The sequence below is a fragment of the Oncorhynchus kisutch genome, linkage group LG10, assembly GCF_002021735.2.
Source record: "Oncorhynchus kisutch isolate 150728-3 linkage group LG10, Okis_V2, whole genome shotgun sequence".
In the NCBI taxonomy this organism is placed as follows: Eukaryota; Metazoa; Chordata; class Actinopteri; order Salmoniformes; family Salmonidae; genus Oncorhynchus; species Oncorhynchus kisutch.
Genome location: NC_034183.2, coordinates 52280669 through 52299138, shown reverse-complemented (window position 1 = coordinate 52299138; position 18470 = coordinate 52280669). Strand labels below are relative to the sequence as shown.

General features: G+C 42.4%; 1 protein-coding gene across 4 annotated transcripts; it reads left to right on the top strand.

Annotated features, from left to right (window-relative positions):
* The first annotated feature begins 2234 nt into the window (after positions 1-2234).
* Positions 2235-18293, top strand: LOC109898379 (glycylpeptide N-tetradecanoyltransferase 1-like). 4 transcript variants are annotated; one of them, XM_020493340.2, is made up of 12 exons: positions 2235-2439; positions 7774-7888; positions 8138-8282; positions 13897-14015; positions 14200-14291; positions 14497-14613; positions 14800-14970; positions 15071-15179; positions 15337-15507; positions 15776-15943; positions 16626-16763; positions 17076-18293. In XM_020493340.2, exons 1-12 carry the CDS (start codon positions 2330-2332, stop codon positions 17094-17096), a joined length of 1476 nt encoding a protein of 491 aa, XP_020348929.1. In that variant the 5' UTR covers positions 2235-2329; the 3' UTR covers positions 17097-18293. The 4 variants fall into 4 exon arrangements, with proteins under 4 accessions (XP_020348929.1, XP_020348930.1, XP_020348928.1 ...); XM_020493341.2 differs by having other exon boundaries at positions 2288-2439; positions 7771-7882; XM_020493339.2 differs by having other exon boundaries at positions 2288-2439; positions 7771-7888.
* The last annotated feature ends 177 nt before the right edge of the window (positions 18294-18470 follow it).

Genomic DNA, 18470 nt, shown 5'->3' with positions numbered 1-18470 from the left:
ACTGATGTATTTTTGAGGGAAGTGAAGTAGGAGATCGTATGCACAGCATACTGACACACAACACACAGAGCCTCCTTCTGCCATATAAATGAGTCATATACACTACCGTTCCTTAGTTTGGGGTCACATAGAAATGTCCTTGTTTTTGTCCATTAAAATAACATAAATTTGATCAGAAATACAGTGTAGACATTGTTAATGTTGTAAATGACTATTGTAGCTGGAAACGGCTGATTTTTAATGGAAACCAGAATAGAAAGAGGAGTGGGAGGCCCTGGGGCACAACTGCGCAAGAGGACAAGTACATTAGAGTGTCTAGTTTGAGAAACAGACACCTCACAGATGCTGGCCTTCTAGGCAGAGTTCCTCTGTCCAGTATCTGTGTTCATTTGCCCATCTTAATCTTTTATTTTTATTAGCCAGTCTGAGATATGGCTTTTTCTTTGCAACTCTGCCGAGAAGGCCAGCATCCTGGAGTCGCCTCTTCACTGTTGACGCTGAGACTGATGTTTTGTGGGTACTATTTGCCAGTTGAGGACTTGTGAGGTGTCTGTTTCTCAAACTAGACACTCTAATGTACTTGTCCTCTTGCTCAGTTGTCCCCGGGGCCTCCCACGCCTCTTTCCATTCTGGTTAGAGCTAGTTTGCTCTGTTCTGTGACAGGAGTAGTACACAGCGTTGTACGAGATATTCCGTTTCTTGGCAATTTCTCGCTTGGAATAGCCTTCATTTCTCAGAACAAGAATAGACTGACGAGTTTCAGAAGAAAGTTATTTGTTTCTGGCCATTTTGAGCCTGTAATCGAACCCACAAATGCTGATGCTCCAGATACTCAACTAGTCTAAAGAAGGTCAGTTTTATTGCTTCTTTAATTAGGACAACAGTTTTCAACTGTGCTAACATAATTGCAAAAGGGTTGCATAAGAAATTATGCTCAATTAGCTTTTTAAAATGATAAACTTAGATTAGCTAACGCAACGTGCCATTGGAACACAGGAGTGATGGTTGATGATAATGGGCCTCTGTATGTAGATTTTCCATTAAAAATCTGCCGTTTCTAGTTACAATAGTAATTTACAACATTAACAATGTCTACACTGTATTTCTGTTAAATTTGATGTTTTAATGGACAAAGAATGTGCTTTTCTTTAAAAAAACAAGGACATTTCTAAGTGACCCCAAACTTTTGAACGGTAGTGTAAATGTCTAGTCAGTCTGTAGTTCTGGATTCATTCGAGAACATCAAACTATCAAAACTCATTTAATATCAGTGTAGATGATTAAACCTCCATTTGTAGGTTTTACTCTTTTCACCTATCCAGATATTGTAAACATGTATGACTAATGTGAAATCAAAAGACAGAAATCAGTGCATCATACAGTGGTGGAAATAGTACCCAATTGTCATACTTGAATAAGGGTATACAGTAGATACCTTAGTAGGAAGTTACTCAAGTAAAAGTGAAAGTCACCCAGTAAAATACTACTTGAGTTACAGTCTAAAAGTATTTGGTTTTAAATATATTAAAGTATCAAAAGTAAACATAATTGCTAAAATATACTTATACTTTCGGGTGTGAGTAAAAAGTTCAATATTTCTTTAGGAATGTAAAAGTAAAGTTGTCAAAAATATAAAAAGTAAAGTACAGATACCGCAAAACTCTTCTTAAAGTAGCACATTAAAGTATTTTTACTTAGGTACTATACACCACTGGCATCATATGATTTTACCCAGGTGACAAGATTTGCTGGTTCCCCCATACTGTCTATGGATGGAACATATCTACACAGGTGAGTCTAATGATGTATCTAAACCCTGGATCGCTGATGTCATATTGGCCATATTGGTACTCCCCAGAAGGAGCAGTCCTCACTAAGAATTATTGTAATTCTACAGTTTAACAATTAAATATTTTAAGGACCAAATTACATGTATTTAAGCATTTTGTTGTTGTAGCGGAAGCAGTCAAATTAGTCATTTCTAAAAACAATACTTTAAGGAAAATTGTTTTATTAAATTGTTTTTTAAATTTATAGCTCACATCTGAGTGGTCATCTAGTGTATATATAAATCATTGGGTGAGTCACAACTACGTGACCTTGTTTAATAGACAACTGAGGTTCAGTCTTGTTTAGGGACATGTTCATTACGTAGCCTTATGCATCCATTTGCATGCTTCGAAAGTGCTGATAAAAAAATATTTCAATTTCACAACCTGTCACATTAATAACTACAGGAACCAGAATGCCCACAACAGTCGGCCAATAGTATCGCAGGTTGTTTTGAGGCGTTGAATGCACGCGGTGGTTTTTCACTTCCTGGTTAAAGATGGCGGATGAGAATGAGACAGCACCGAAGCCGGAGAAAGAAGAGGAGGTAGAAGAAGACCATGGACATTGCAGTGATTGCGAAAATGAAGAGCATCACTTTGATGATGGGTAAGGGTGCACACTTATTTTTAGCACTATAGAAAACGTGTCATGCTATTGCGCTCGTTTTAAAGATACGATGCAAGCTAAACTCAGCTGGGCTTGAGCAAACCCAATTCAACTAATCCCTCCCACTTTCTTTTGGATGATTGGTGATAACGGTTTAACGTTACTTATTGCCTGCTTTTCGCTCTGATTTGATCTAAATTGGTTATTTTCCTGTTATGGGCAGGGTTTCATGCTGTTCCTCCTTTTGCTTTTATCGCGAGGCATGACGTTAGCTAACTACAATTGGTCACTGTACAAGAAATTGAACCATATTATGATCAATTACATACAGTTATGCGGTGAAGACCAACACAAATCAGATTGTAGTACAATATTAAATTGGAACACTTGATTTCGAATAGAGAACAGCGCCCACATGTTAAATACGTCTTAAGTCAAATGCGAAACTGATAACGTTAGCTAACTAGCTAGCCAGCTATGCCTTTTTACGACGTTTACTTGTTAGTTAGCTGACTCCCGAACTTTTGACGCTGTCTGTCAAAAATAACAAATATATTCAGGTACATAATGATGAATCGTATTGTCTTTTCATCACAGTAAACACCAGCATGATAGGTGCTAAATGCTTTAGCATAGTTGGCTCATTCCTACCATGCGGTGCCTTTTCTATCCCCAGGAAATGTCACTTATTTAGTGTAAAATGTGAATTCCAAAAAGCTTTCAATATAAGGTCAGGTGTACTTTACCTTAACACACAACTTTGGCATTTGAAAGGGAATTGTATTCATTTTGAACATTATTCATGAACTTACATGACAAATATAAGCCTTATAATAATATTTTAAATCTTCATTATTTTATAGCCCTAGTTAAATTCTCATGTCAATAACCTTTTTTTCATGGTTATTGTATTTATTTAAGATTTTTCTTTGTGTCCTTGATATCACTTTCCACCCTGTTAGTCTGTTGTAAATCTCCATTTAAAGAAAACAACCCCTTTCTAAAATGACATCACATTCAGGAAGTTGCATCATTTCTTTGGTGGGAAAACTGTGGTGCAAAGGTACAACAATATAAACACATTTGTATCTATTTTTCCATGTTTCATGTTGTTAGTCTGTATTTCCCACTCATACATTTCCACCCTGTTACATTTAAAAAATATATATATTTTATTTAACCTTTATTTAACCAGGTAGGCCAGTTGAGAACAAGTTCTAATTTCAACTGGCCAAGATAAAGTAAAGCAGTGCGACAAAAACAACAACAGTTACACATGGGATAAACAAACGTACAGTCAATAACACAAAATAAAAATCTATGTACAGTGTGTGCAAATGTAGTAAGATTAGGGTGGTAAGGCAATAAATGGGCCATAGTGGTGAAATTATTACAGTTTAGAGTGATAGATGTGCAGATAATGATGTACAAGTAGAGATACTGGGGTGCAAAAAAAGTAAATAACAATATGGGGATGAGGTAGTTGGGTGGGCTATTTACAGATGGGCTGTGTACAGGTGCAGTGATTGGTAAGCTGCTCTGACAGCTGATGCTTAAAGTTAGAGAGAGATATGTCTCCAGCTAAAGTGATTTTTGCGATTCGTTCCAGTCATTGGCAGCAGAAAACTGTAAGAAAAGGCAGCCAAAGGAGGTGTTGGCTTTGGGGATGACCAGTGAAATATACCTGCTGGAGCCCGTACTATGGGTAGGTGTTGCTATGGTGACCGAGATAAGGCGGGGCTTTACCTAGCAAAGACTTATAGATGACCTGGAGCCAGTGGGTTTGGCGACGAATATGTAGCGAGGGCCAGCCAACGAGAGCATACAGGTCGCAGTGGTGGGTAGTATATGGGGCTTTGGTGACAAAACGGGTGGCGCTGTGATAGACTACATCCAATTTGCTGAGTAGAGTGTTGGAGGATATTTTGTAAATGACATCACCGAAGTCAAGGATCGGTTGGATAGTCAGTTTTACGAGGGTATGTTTGTCAGCATAAGTGAAGGATCCTTTGTTGCGAAATAGGAAGCCGATTCCAGATTGTAGATGCTTAATGTGAGTCTGGAAGGAGAGTTTACAGTCTAACCAGACACCTAGGTATTTATTGTTGTCCACATATTCTAAGTCAGAACCATTCAGAGTCGTGATGCTAGTCGGGCGGGTGGGTGTGGGCAGCAATCTGTTGAAGAGCATGCATTTAGTTTTACTAGCATTTAGGAGCTGTTGGAGGCCACGGAAAGAGTGTTTGGGATTGAAACTCGTTTTGGAGTTTTTTTAACAGTGTCCAAAAGAGGGCCAGACGTATCCAGAATGGTGTCGTCTGCGTAGAGGTGGATCAGAGAATCACCAGCAGCCAGAGCAATATCATTGATATACAGTTGAAGTCGGAAGTTTACATACACTTAGGTTGGAGTCATTAAAACTCGTTTTTCAACCACTCCACAAATGTCTTGTTAACAGACTATAGTTTTGGCAAGTCGGTTAGGACATCTACTCTGTGCATGACACAAGTAATTTTTCCAACAATTGTTTACAGACAGATTATTTCACTTATAATTCACTGTATCACAATTCCAGTGGGTCAGAAGTTTACATGCACTAAGTTGACTGTGCCTTTAAACAGCTTGGAATATTCCAGAAAATGTGGTCATGGCTTTAGAAGCTTCTGATAGGCTAATTGACATAATTTGAGTCAATTGGAGGTGTACCTGTCAATGTTTTTCAAGGCCTACCATCAAACTCGGTGCTTCTTTCCTTGACATCATGGGAAAATCAAAAGAAATCAGCCAAGACCTCAGAAAATGGACAATGACCCCAAGCATACTTACAAAGTTGTGGCAAAATGGCCATCACAAAGCCCTGACCTCAATCGTATAGAAAATGTGTGGGTAGAACTGAAAAGGCGTGTGCGAGCAAGGAGGCCTGCAAACCTGACTCAGTTACACCAGCTCTGTCAGGAGGAATGGGCCAAAATTCACCCATCCTATTGTGGGAAGCTTGTGGAAGGCTGCTCGAAACGTTTGACCCAAGTTAAACTATTTAAAGGCAATGCTACCAAATTCTAATTGAGTGTATGTAAACTTCTGACCACTGGGAATGCGATGAAAAATTATAGCTGAACTAAATAGTTCTCTATTATTTTGACATTTCACATTCTTAAAATAAAGTGGTGATCCTAACAGACCTAAGACAGGGAATTTTCACTAGGATTAAATGTCAGGAATTGTGAAAAACGGAGTTTAAATGTATTTGGCTAAGGTGTATGTAAACTTCCGACTTCAACTGTATACAGAGAAAAGAGTCGTCGTCCCGAGAATTGAATCCTGTGGCACCCCCATAGAGACTGCCAGAGGTCTGGATACAGGCCCTCCGATTTGACACACTGAACTCTGTCTGAGAAGTAGTTGGGGAACCAGGTGAGGTAGTCATTTGAGAAACCAAGGCTATTGAGTCTGCAGATAAGAATGCGGTGATTGACAGTTGAAAGCCTTGGCCCGGTCGATGAAGACTGCTGCACAGTACTGTCTTTTATTAATGGCGGTTATGATATCGTTTAGGATCTTGAACGTGGCTGAGGTGCACCTATGACCAGCTCGGAAAACCAGATTGCATAGTGGAGAAGGTACGGTGGGTTTCGAAATGGTCGGTGATCTGTTTGTTAACTTGGCTTTCCAAGACTTAGAAAGGCAGGGCAGGATGGATATAGGTCTAACAGTTCTCTCCCCCTTTTGAAGTGGCAGCTTTCTGATCTTTTAGTGTCTCAGATGACCACACATGCTGACCACACTGCTCGCATTGCAAAATAAATATACACATGCATGTTTTTCAATCATTGCACCCACACTGCTCGCGTGCGCCAACCAGCGTCTGCGTTGCCAGGCGCTAAAATATAAGTCGGTTCTATTTGTGACGCTGAACTCGGTGCAAGTCCTGCCTCTCCCATCTCCTCATTGGTTTATAGAAGCAGATACCCACGTGCCATCGCCTCATTGGTTATACCTACTTGGGTGATTGAAAGATGAACTGACGTCGGTCGGTCGTGGTAATCCACCTTTTTATTATGAAAGTTAGATGCCAATCTAAAGATGCCATATAAAGTCCAAAGAAGATAAAGCCTGGAAGGAGGAGAGATGACTAGAAATGATTTGGTTGACAGTTTTATTTGTGGATTAATTGTCAGAGTAGAGGTCCTTGGGCATTTCAGGTAAAATAACAACGGTGATATCCTATGACAAATTAGCTAGCAACTGCAGGCTAGCTGGCTAAATTGCCATAAATGTGTTATGCTTTTCAACCTGTCCCTAGATTAACATAACTGGTTCAGAGTTTTTGATATTTCAACCTGCGTGTCGTGATCGCGTTTGGTGTGGGGGGACAAAATACATTTGTGTGCGTCCGGTTTGGGTATGGCGTAAGTTATAGAGAAAATTAACCACTTTACATACGTTTGATAGAGAAGTTAAAATCCTGTTCAAGTGTTCACCATTATACTAGCTCAATCTTGCGGGGGTTGACCTAAATTGCGGGGGTTGACCTAACCATATATAGCTATTTGTTCAGCTGGGAGGCAACCATGCTCAAAACTCTCTTGGTTGCATTGAAGCTATTGGTTCTGCCAACAATCAACAATAGCCTATTTAAACTGGGTATGGATTACAGCCCTTGTGTGGCTTGATGTCAACGTGTATGCGACCATCTGGAACCCTGCTAGGTAGCCAAATAAGTTAACATGAATATTTGATAGCTAACATTAGTTGGCTAAATGAAAGGTTGAATGGTTCTGGATGGTAGTTAGGCTCGACTGCTGGAATGGAAGCCTGTTGAATAAGCCATTGACTGCTTGGTCGTCTATTGTTCCTGTCAGTGTCCCCTTAACATCCCTCATACACACGCGTTCGTACACACACAGACACGCATAGCCACACTCACTCCTCCCGGGGGTCATGTGATTTTTACCATCTGTCCTGGTGTTACAAATACAGGCCAGTCCCTAGCCTCACTCCCCTCTTGGACGCTAATGGGATCATCCCCTGTTCTTTTAAGTATACTGCTGTCTCCCTGTCCTGCACAGGAAATGGGCATTGGGGTGGGGGCTCTTCTAGAGTCCTTGGTGGTCAGGGGATGGAGGAATAACTCCAACCACTTTAAACTAGCTTAGGGATAAACTGTAAGTTATCTGTATTTGGGACAAAAGGTCACCACATGCTTGTTTCCAACATATCTTATAAGATACTGGGTATTCTAGGTTGGTAATGAAGAGGACTGAAACAGTTGTGTCATTCTCCTGGCCTATGGAAAGTCTTAGTTACATTTGAGTTTTTTTTGTGCTATGGTAGTGACAAGGGCCAGGGAGATGACAGCGGTGCCAAGAAGAAGAAAAACAAAAAGAAGAAGAAGAAGTCTGGGGCAAATAAAGAACCTGCAGAGGAGGATCCGCTAGGCAAGGTAGATGTATGTACATGTGTGTAGGCCACATGAGTGAGTGTTGGAGCAGATGTTTTTGCTTTGTTTGTGTTCCTTTGAGAGAGAGGAGTTCTAGAAAGACCGACATTGACTTATTGTTCTGTAACTTTTGAAAACGGCCTCTACAAAACTGACTGGAGATTAGTGGGTGTGTTTTTGATTGTCTGTGAAGATTGTTTTACATTTGGCGATTTGTTTCCTTTTCAACCCTACATTACTCTTTCTCTCTCTACACAGGTGAACTCGCTGCCTGCTGATAAGCTGCAGGAGATCCAAAAGGCCATTGAACTGTTCTCTGTTGGCCAGGGCCCTGCCAAAACCATGGAGGAGGCAAGCAGACGCAGCTACCAGTTCTGGGACACACAGCCCGTCCCCAAGCTAGGTATGACATTTTGCAGGGGTACCGAAATGTCTCCAGAACCTCACTGTAGTGACTAGTAGGGATTAACACGGGTAACCGGGATCCCGGGACTGTACAACATTTTCCCCCAAAGTCGCACTAATGCAATTCCACAAAATACACGTGCTATTTTATTTTTGCCAATCTGCTCATCATCCAAACAGGTTGTCTCATGGAAGCCTTGAACCTAGCGTATATACTTCACACAAAGTCACCATAAATTCAAAACGTGTGCATAATATACACTGCCTGACTCGAATGCAGTTTAGACTTTTCATCAGAACTAAAAATTCGATCCTGGTCCGACCCAAGCTCGGTGAGCTGAAAACCCGAGCCCTGGTCCGACGTCACAGAAATGAAATGAACCTGAAAAATGCCAGATTTCTAGAAAACAGTAGCCTATATTGATTTAAACTGGTGTTGAGAACAATGCAGAGGCGGGCGGAAGTGGAGTGAAGAGACGAGGAAACAGCCATTGGGCCTTAGAAAAAGAGCAGAGAGAAAAACACACCGTAGTTATACAAGTGGATTTTGCTCTTCACTCGCTTAGTAGCCTGTTCTACTCCCTACCAAAAGCCTGTGCTTTTGTTTCACTGTATCTATGTATATTAGATCTCTGGCTGGACAAGTGGAAGTGGTAGCTCATTTATTAGTTTGCTGATTTATCACTGATCAGAAACATTTAGCTTGCAGTAATATAGCCTAAATCAAGTTTATTATTATTTATCTATTGACTCACATAGGACAATAGTCTCGGCTCTATAAGGGTACTATCATCCCAATCCCACTGAAACCCAAAATCCTGACTCCTGTCCTGCATGATCAGCAAATGGTATGAGAGCAGATATGGATATTGTTTTAAACAGAGTTGGTCCCTGATAAGATACCTTGATATTTTAAACAATGTCCTTTATCTCCGTTATTCATGATTTGCTATCTGTATAATTATCAACTTGATTTAGACAAATGGGTGATATTCTGTCATTGGTTGAGTTTATCTAGCAAGCTTAACGACTTTGGTCTTTTGACCTTTTGTTTGACTGCCTTTCAAAGTTTGTATGATTTGACAACTCTATGGCCTACTCTGTGCGTCCCCGGGGTGCGCTCTGTGCGTCCCCGGGGTGCGCTCTGTGCGTCCCCGGGGTGCGCTCTGTGCGTCCCCGGGGTGCGCTCTGTGCGTCCCCGGGGTGCGTCCCCGGGGTGCGCTCTGTGCGTCCCCGGGGTGTGCTCTGTGTGGAGAGCCTAGGCCTACTGCTGAAATGCACTGAATTAATTCAGGAACATAACGCTCTGAATTTATGAAGGGCCTGTTTCGCAATTCAAAATGTCTTTGACGATCAGTTACTCTTATCATTACTAAATATCAGTTTCACTCGCTTAGAAATCTTTACATGGTGGCGCAGCGACAGTCTTATTTTGGGAGAACCCTGAGTGACCATATCTTGGATTTAAATGCTTTAAATGGGCACCTCCAATTTTTCCCCCCATTATTTACCCGAGCATGTTGATTGTTTTTGACAGACCGTGTCACAAGTTCGGGAGTCAGGATGAATATGAATTATTCCCGATGTTGAAACTTGTTAGATTTTCAGGAAAAGATTCATCCCTAGTCACTATGGATGAGCATTTGAAGGAATTTCACTATTCGAGTAATATCATGACATTTTTCCGGATAGGCAAAATAATGTATATATAAATAAATGTTTGAAGTTGGGACCTGGCTTGCTTCGCAGCCTGCACGACTTGGGAGAGAGGTGCCACTCCGCTTGCATGCAGCAGTGCGGCAGATAGTCAGGGGTCGGTGTGTTTGACACAGGAGAGAGACAGTACCCATACACACTTGCCCTAGTTACACAAACTTGTAGATGCCATAGGTCATCTATCTTCCCATCTGGTAGTGCCTGTCTTGACTGCATCAATTCGATGTGAAGAGGCTAGCTATGTTAGCCAGCTAACTCTTAGCTAGCTGCAGTGCATTCAGAAAGTATTCAGACCTCTTGACTTTTTTCACATTTTGTTATGTTCCAGCCTTATTCTAAAATGTATTAAATACTTTTTTCCCTCATCATAACGATGAAGCAAAACCAGGTTTTTAGAAATTGAAATCACATTTACATAAGTATTCAGACCCTTTACATAGTGCTTTGTTGAAGCACATTTGGCAGCGATTACAGCCTCGAAGTTTCTTGGGTATGACACTACAATCTTGGCACACGTGTATTTGGGGAGTTTCTCCCATTCTTCTCTGCAGATTCTCTCAAGCTCTGTCAGGTTTAGTGGGGAGCGTCGCGGCACAGCTATTTTCAGGTCTCTCCAGAAATGTTAGATTGGGTTCAAGTCCGGACTCTGGCTGGGCCACTCAAGGACATTCAGAGACTTGTCCCGAAGCCACTCCTGTGTTGTCCTTTGGGTAGGTGGACCTTCGCATCAGTCAGGTCCTGAGCGCTTTGGAGCAGTTTTTCCATCAAGGAATTCTTTGTACTTTTCTCCTTTCATCTTTCCCTCAAACCTGACTAGTCTCCCAGTCTCTGCAGCTGAAAAACATCCCCACAGCATGATGCTGCTACCACCATGCTTCACCGTAGGGATGGTGCCAGGTTTCCTCCAGACATGGCACTTGGCATTCAGGCCAAAGAATTCGAACTTGGTTTCATCAGACCAGAGAATGTTATTTCTCATGGTCTGAGAGCAAACTCCAAATGGGCTTTGATTTCCGTCTGGCCACTCCACCATAAAGGCCTGATTGGTGGAGTGCTGCAAAGATGGTTGTCCATCTGGATGGTTCTCCCATCTCCACAGAGGAACTCTGTAGCTCTGTGGGACCTTCACTGCTGCAGACAGTTTTTGGTACCCGTGCCCAGATCTGTGCCTCGACACAATCCTGTTTTGGAGCTCTACGGACAATTCCTTCATGGCTTGGGTTTTTTCTGAGATGCACTGTCAACTGTGGGACCTTTATATAGACAGGTGTGTTCCTTTCCAAATCATGTCCAATCAATTGAATTTACCACAGGTGGACTCCAATCAAGTTGTAGAAACATGTCAAGGATGCTCAATGGAAACAGGATGCACCAGAGCTCAATTTCAAGTCGCATAGCAAAGGGTCTGAATACTTATGGATTAAAAATTGTAAAAAAGTTCTACATTTCTCAACCTATTTCGCTTTGTCATTATGGGGTATTGTGTGTAGATTAATGAAAAAAACAAAACCATTTCATCCATTTTAGAATAAAGCTGTAACGTAACAAAATGTGGAAAAGTCAAGGGGGCTGAATACTTTCCTAATGCGTTGTACCTAAGCTAATTGAGTCTGTTTTGCTGCACTTCCTGCCCTTGTTTACAACAACTCCATTCAGAATAAACAACAACAACCTACCTGATGATTGCTCGGTGTTGCCTTCTCATTTAGCTAACTTAATTTTGTCATTTGAATTCCATTTTGCATTGATCTCTAATCTTCCATGTTGCTTGCTACACATGAATCTAGTGCCACGTTGATTGCTGACAATAATAACAGAAGTGTGAAACCCGTGTTGGCTACGTTGTCATTTTATGGGTCGCACGTCATAAAAAAGACATTGAAAAGGTTGTTTTTATTGAATTAAGAATTTAAAATGTCATGGTGTATCCTTGTGTGTAGCAATGTTACATACACTGAAAAAAGTATATGCAACAATTTCAAAATGTTTACTGAGTTACAGTTCATATAAGGAAATCAGTCAATTGAAATAAATGTATTAGGCCCTAATCTATGGATTTCACATGACTGGGAATACAGATTTGCCTCTGTTGGTCACAGATACCTTTTAAAAAAAAAAAAGTGGACCAGAACCAGTCAGTATCTGGTGTGACCACAATTTGCCTCATGTACCGTGCCACATCTCCTTCGCATAGAGATCCGGCTGTTGATTGGCCTGTGGAATGGTGTCCCGCTCCTCTTCAATGGCTTTGCGAAGTTGATGAATTTTGGCGGGAACTGGAATACACTGTCGTACACGTTGATCCAGAGCATCCCAAACATGCTTAATGGGTGACATGTCTGGTGAGTATGCAGGCCATGGAAGAATTGGGACATTTTTCAGCTTCCAGGAATTGTGTACAAATCCTTGCAACATGGGCTGTGCATTATCATGCTGCAATGAATGGCATGACAATGGGCCTCAGGGTCACGGTATCTCTGTGCATTCAAATTGCCATCACTAAAATGCAATTGTTCATTGTCTGTAGCTTTATGCCTGCTCATACCATAATCCCACTGCCACCATGGGGCACTGTTCACAACGTTGACATCCGCAAATCGCTCGCTGACATGACGCCATACACCTCATCATTGGTTCAGTTGAAACCGGGATTAATCCGTGAAGAGCACCCTTCTCCAGCTTGCCAGTGGCCATCGAAGGTGAGCATTTCCCCACTGAAGTCGGTTACAATGCCGAACTGTAGTCAGGTGAAGACACTGGTGAGGAGGATGAACACGCAGATGAGCTTCCCTGAGACTTTGACAGTTTGCAGAAATTATTTGTTCAAACCCACAGTTTCATCAGCTGTCTGGGTGGGGGTCTCGGATGATTCTACAGGTGAAGGCCAGATGTGGATGTCCTAGGCTGACGTGGTTACACATGGTCTGCGGTTGTGAGGCCGATTGAATGAACTGCCAAATTCTTTAACTATAGCATCGGTTTCTACCATTGTGTTTTACTTATGATAGAGAAATTAACATGGATTATTCTGGCAACCACTCTGGTGGACATTCCTGCAGTCAGCATGCCAATTGCACGCTCCCTCGACTTGAGACATTTGTGGCATTGTGTTGTGTAACAAAACTGCACCTGTGTAATGATCATGCTGATTATCAGTATTGATATGCCACACCTGTCAGGTGGCTGGATTGTCTTGGCAAAAGAGAAATGCTCATTAACAGGGATGTAAACACATTTCTGCACATTTGAAAGAGCATTTGCACATTTGAGAGCGAGAAGCTTTTTGTGCATATGAAACGTTTTTGGGATCTTTTATTTCAGCTCATGAAACATGGGACCAACACTTTGCATGTTTTGTTTATATTTATGTTCAGTGTATATTAATTACATTTAGACAGGCTTTTCATTGTTAAAATTCACCTCAGATTTGTTTCTTAAATAATTTACTTGCTCTGTGTAGCAATGTCACATAAATTAATTGTTAAAATAGGTGCATGATTTTTTTTCCTTCTCAAAAGTAGTAGTGATTTGAGGAGATTTGATATGAATTGGCCTCTTTTTTTGTTTTTGGATTAAACCTACTATGATGGCTCCCAAGTGGCGCTGCGCTCCAAGGCACTGCATCTCAGTGCAACAGGAGGCATCACTACAGTCCCTGGTTCGATCCCGGGCTGTGTCACAACTGACCGTCATCGGTAGTCACAGGGCTGCACACAATTGGCCAGCGTCGTCCGGATTAGGGGAGGGTTTGGCCCGGGGTAGGCCGCCATTGTAAAATAAAACTTTGTTCTTAACTGACTTGCCTAGTTAAATAAAATATATAATGCTTTGTATATTTGCGTTGAATATGCAAATTGCTAATATCCTCTTACATTGCGTTTTGTTGTTTACCTTAGGGGAGATGGTGACATCGCATGGTTCCATCGAGCCTGACAAAGACAACATCCGGGAGGAGCCCTACAGCCTTCCTCCAGGCTTCACGTGGGACGCCTTGGACCTGGGTGACGCTGCTGTGGTGAGGAGGCTCCTCTGCAACCCCTCCATCCCAGACTGAGTGTCCCAAAAACAATATAGCGATAGCAATCAAAATACTTCACTTTTGGTTGTGGTTATTCCATCAGCTGACCCCACTTTACCCTACTTAATTTAACCCTAGACCTTCCAGTCGTGGCTCAGTCTCTTACTCTTCCTCCTCTTAGCTGAAGGAGCTGTACACTCTGCTCAATGAGAACTACGTGGAGGATGATGACAACATGTTCCGCTTCGACTACTCCCCAGAGTTCCTGCTCTGGTAACTCTTTATTACTTAGCTACGTCACCTTTGTTACTCAGCGTGTCTCATTTATGTAACACATCTCTTTCAATAGATCTCTCTCTCATGTTAGATGTGTTATCTTTTAAAGGCAGGAGTTGTTTTCTGACCAGCAAAACTTGGCCCTCGTGTTTTCTATCGTAGTTGGGAACTGACCTGTAAATGTAACGTCTCTCTCCCTCAGGGCTCTGCGTCCCCCAGGCTGGCTGCCCCAGTGGCATTGTGGGGTGAGGGTGAACTCCAACCAGAAGCTGGTGGGCTTCATCAGTGCCATCCCTGCCAACATTCGCATCTATGACCAGTCAGTGAATATGCATCATGCTCTTGTTCACACTTTTATTACTCCCAAACTCTGTAGTATTTTAATATAGCTAACAATAGGAATGCAATATTTTCTTCTTGATTATCATTTCCTGTGTTAATTTGCTGTAAGAAGTTGGACATTAAGAGGAGGCCTTACTCACTTTAGATTGCTTTTGTCATTTAGAGATAAGAAGATGGTGGAGATCAACTTCCTGTGCGTCCACAAGAAGCTGCGCTCCAAGCGGGTAGCGCCAGTCCTGATCCGAGAGATCACCAGACGAGTCAACCTGAAGGGTATCTTCCAGGCTGTCTACACTGCTGGCGTGGTACTGCCCAAACCCGTGGGCACCTGCAGGTGGGTCACTGAGAGACACACCAACCACACTACATGCACACCAGACAGATGCTCGTAAACACAAAAACAAAGTAAGCGAAAAGTGTTATCGTCTGTATAGGTACTGGCATCGCTCCCTGAACCCACGCAAGCTGATCGAGGTGAAGTTCTCTCACCTGAGCCGGAACATGACTATGCAACGCACCATGAAGCTGTACCGTCTGAATGAGGTGAGTCAGTGAGCAAAGCGCCATCTAGAGGCTATCCTCTGCACAACACCCGACCGCCCAGCCGTCACCCGATGCCTCTATCTGAAATGTCTATTGTGTTGACGTGAAACTCTCCATTGAAAGAGGTTACCGTGACCTTCCGTCTCCTTCTCTCCAGGCACCAAAGACCTCTGGCTTGCGGCCAATGACCAGGAAGGATGTTCCGGCGGTGCATCGCCTGCTCCTGGAGTACCTGAGCCAGTTCCACCTGGCCCCGGTCATGAGCCCCGAGGAGGTGGAGCACTGGCTGCTGCCCCAGGAGAACATCATCGACACCTACCTGGTCGTGGTCAGTACCACTGTTAAAATGTACACTACCATAGACACCCATAACATTACACATTGCAACACCCTTACACACTTAGTAAATGGTATACACTTAGTAGACCGTTACACCATATATGGACACCTATCCAGGTACACTTTGTAGACTCTTCTACCTCTAGACAACATTGTTCACCTTATGTCACCTTCAGAGCTCTGGAAATGTATTTCACACACACCTAAAATGGGAGTGAATGTAAAGTTGGAGGATGTGTCTTCCCTCCCTGTGGCAGACCTCTGGGGGCAAGGTGACGGACTTCCTGAGCTTCTACACGCTCCCCTCTACTATCATGAACCATCCAGTGCACCGCAGCCTCAAGGCAGCCTACTCCTTTTACAACGTGCACACCACCACCACCCTGCTGGACCTGATGTCTGACGCACTCATTCTGGCCAAATCGGTGAGTTGGCTCTCTTGGTTCAGGCAGCTGGGGGTCGGAGGTCAAATGGGATTTGGGTACCAGGTCAAATATGGACTGTTTACACTGAGTAAACCAAACATTGGGAACACTTTCCTAATATTGAGTTGCACCCCAACTTTTTTTGCTCTCAGAACAGCCTCAATTTGTCGGGCCATCGACTCTACAAGGTGCCGAATGTGTTCCACAGGGATGCTGGCCCATGTTGACTCCAATACTTCCCACAGTTGTGTCAAGTTGATTGGAAGTCATTTGGGTGGTGGACCATGCTCGATACACACGGGAAACTGTTGAGCGTGAAAAAGTCAGCTGTATTGCAGTTCTTGACACAAACTGGTGCGCATGTTACCTACTACCAGACCCCGTTCAAAGGCACTTAAATATTTTGTCTTGCTCATTCACCCTCTGAATGGCACACATACACAATCCATATCTTAGTTGTCTCAACTTTAAATCCTCTGTCTCCTCCCCTTCATCTACACCGATTTGAAGTGGATTTAACAAGGGACATCAATAAGGGATCATAGCATTCATCTGGTCAGTCTGTCGTAGAATGAGCAAGTGTTTTGTATACTCAGTGAAATAATTCATCTTTAACTCAATCCCTTTCCCTCATCTCTCTCCATATCCCCCTCGCTCATCCATATCTATTGTCAATATCCAGAAAGGGTTTGACGTTTTCAATGCACTGGACCTGATGGAGAATAAGACTTTCCTGGAGAAGCTCAAGTTTGGCATCGGAGACGGGAATCTACAGTATTATCTGTACAATTGGAAGTGTCCTAGCATGGGATCAGAGAAGGTGCGTCATGATGCTGCCCATAGTTCATATTTACTGATAGTTCAGTCAGTTCCTGGAGTGATGACTCTTTTTCACATTGATATAAATTATTCATGGTAATACGATGATACTGAAACAGTGTTTTGTGATACCTAGGCTGTAGTTGTAGTTGTTTTTTCTGGTACAAAAGGAGTGTTATGAAGGAGAGAATTATCTTGCTATCGCAGTTAAGCCAGGCAGAGACTTATACAGGCCTCACAGATGTCATCATGTGGGTTCTCATTTTAACTTCTGGTGAAACTATCATAAGCTTCCTTTTTCTATGGTTCACAGGTTGGCTTAGTACTACAGTGACATCCCTCTTCACCCCCTTCCCCTGAGCGTCACAGTTAGGCCAGGAGACCGCACTGACCACCTGACAGATGGACCGATGGACTTCCTGGAAAGAGAACCCACCGCCCATTTTTATTTCTTGACCTTTGAACTTTGACCTGCACTACCGCTGCCAGGCAGGGAGTCGGGGGAGTTGGTCCTTCTCCACACTCCACGCTCTCTCTCCCTCCCGTCACATGGACCTTAAGCCATTTTAGTTACCATCCCAACTGAAGTCTGTCATGATTGTACCAGATATCTTATACACACACTGCACAATTCGCTATATAACACACACGTAACTACACAACATACATGTACAGTAAGACAAACATGACAGGAAAATTATACTAACACATACTCACTCGATGCTAACATTTTCTTTTTCTTCATGCGTGCGATGAGCTTTTTCGAAACAAACGCATCTCATCATCCCCAAAGTAAAGTGTTTAGATTTCTCTCTAAAAATCAAAAACATTTCAAAAGGAAGAACAACTAAACAAAACAAAAATAAGGTAATTAATATCCAAAGTGGAAACAAGACAAGGGCTTCTGTCAGTTTTTTTCTTCTCTCGCTATTGAGGCTTGAACCTGCAGATTTACTATCAACCCCTCAATTTTCTTCACTGTATGCATTCTAGAGTTGACTCTGTACACAGCTGACTGAGGGGTTTTGTCCTTCATATTTGTATTTTTTTTATTAATATATTTTTTGGTCCCATCTGTACTAACTGCTGTGACCCATTCAGAAAAGCCCTGTTCAGAAGAAAATACAACGATGACCGTTAAATGGAATAGCTGTCAACAAGAACTTAACAATTTGGAGTAGTTTGGACCTCTTTTTTTTGTTTTTTTTTACGTTGCGGCCGGGAGAGCAGATATCTGGAGTAGAGGAATGGTTGGGTGGGGGCTGCTGAGAGGGGGCACGGAAGGGACTGGATACTGTTTGTGGGTATAACACCTCTGAAATTGAGAATCAAAACTGTCAAGGATTTTGGGGACCTGGGCCAGGGAGGGGGCTGGGTAACACCCCAAGTAAACTTTTTGTTTTTATGTAGAGTGTTGGATGGGATGCAAACCGAAATGAAAAACGGGTCTCGTGGTTTTATGATGCAGGAAAACAAATGTGAAGATGCGGGGGATTTTTTTGTGCAAAATAAAATATAGAAGTTGCTGTGAGGTTTTGTAATGGTTGCTCTCAGGTGATTTCTATCCTTTAGTTTATCATGAGGATATTCACTGGGTTACTTCTGCCTTACCCATCACCCCTTTGTGGGGTACTTAAGAGGTGTGACACCAAAATCAGTCAAAACAATTCATTTGGATTCTTGTTATACTTGTATTTGTTCTGTAAAT

Excerpts from the sequence above, each read along its gene's own strand:
- LOC109898379 (XM_020493339.2), top strand. The coding sequence starts at position 2,330 with ATGGCGGATGAGAATGAGACAGCACCGAAGCCGGAGAAAGAAGAGGAG. Across the intron at positions 7,889-8,137 it reads ATCCGCTAGGCAAGGTAGAT|GTGAACTCGCTGCCTGCTGA; the intron begins GTATGTACATGT and ends CTCTCTACACAG. Across the intron at positions 8,283-13,896 it reads ACAGCCCGTCCCCAAGCTAG|GGGAGATGGTGACATCGCAT; the intron begins GTATGACATTTT and ends TGTTTACCTTAG.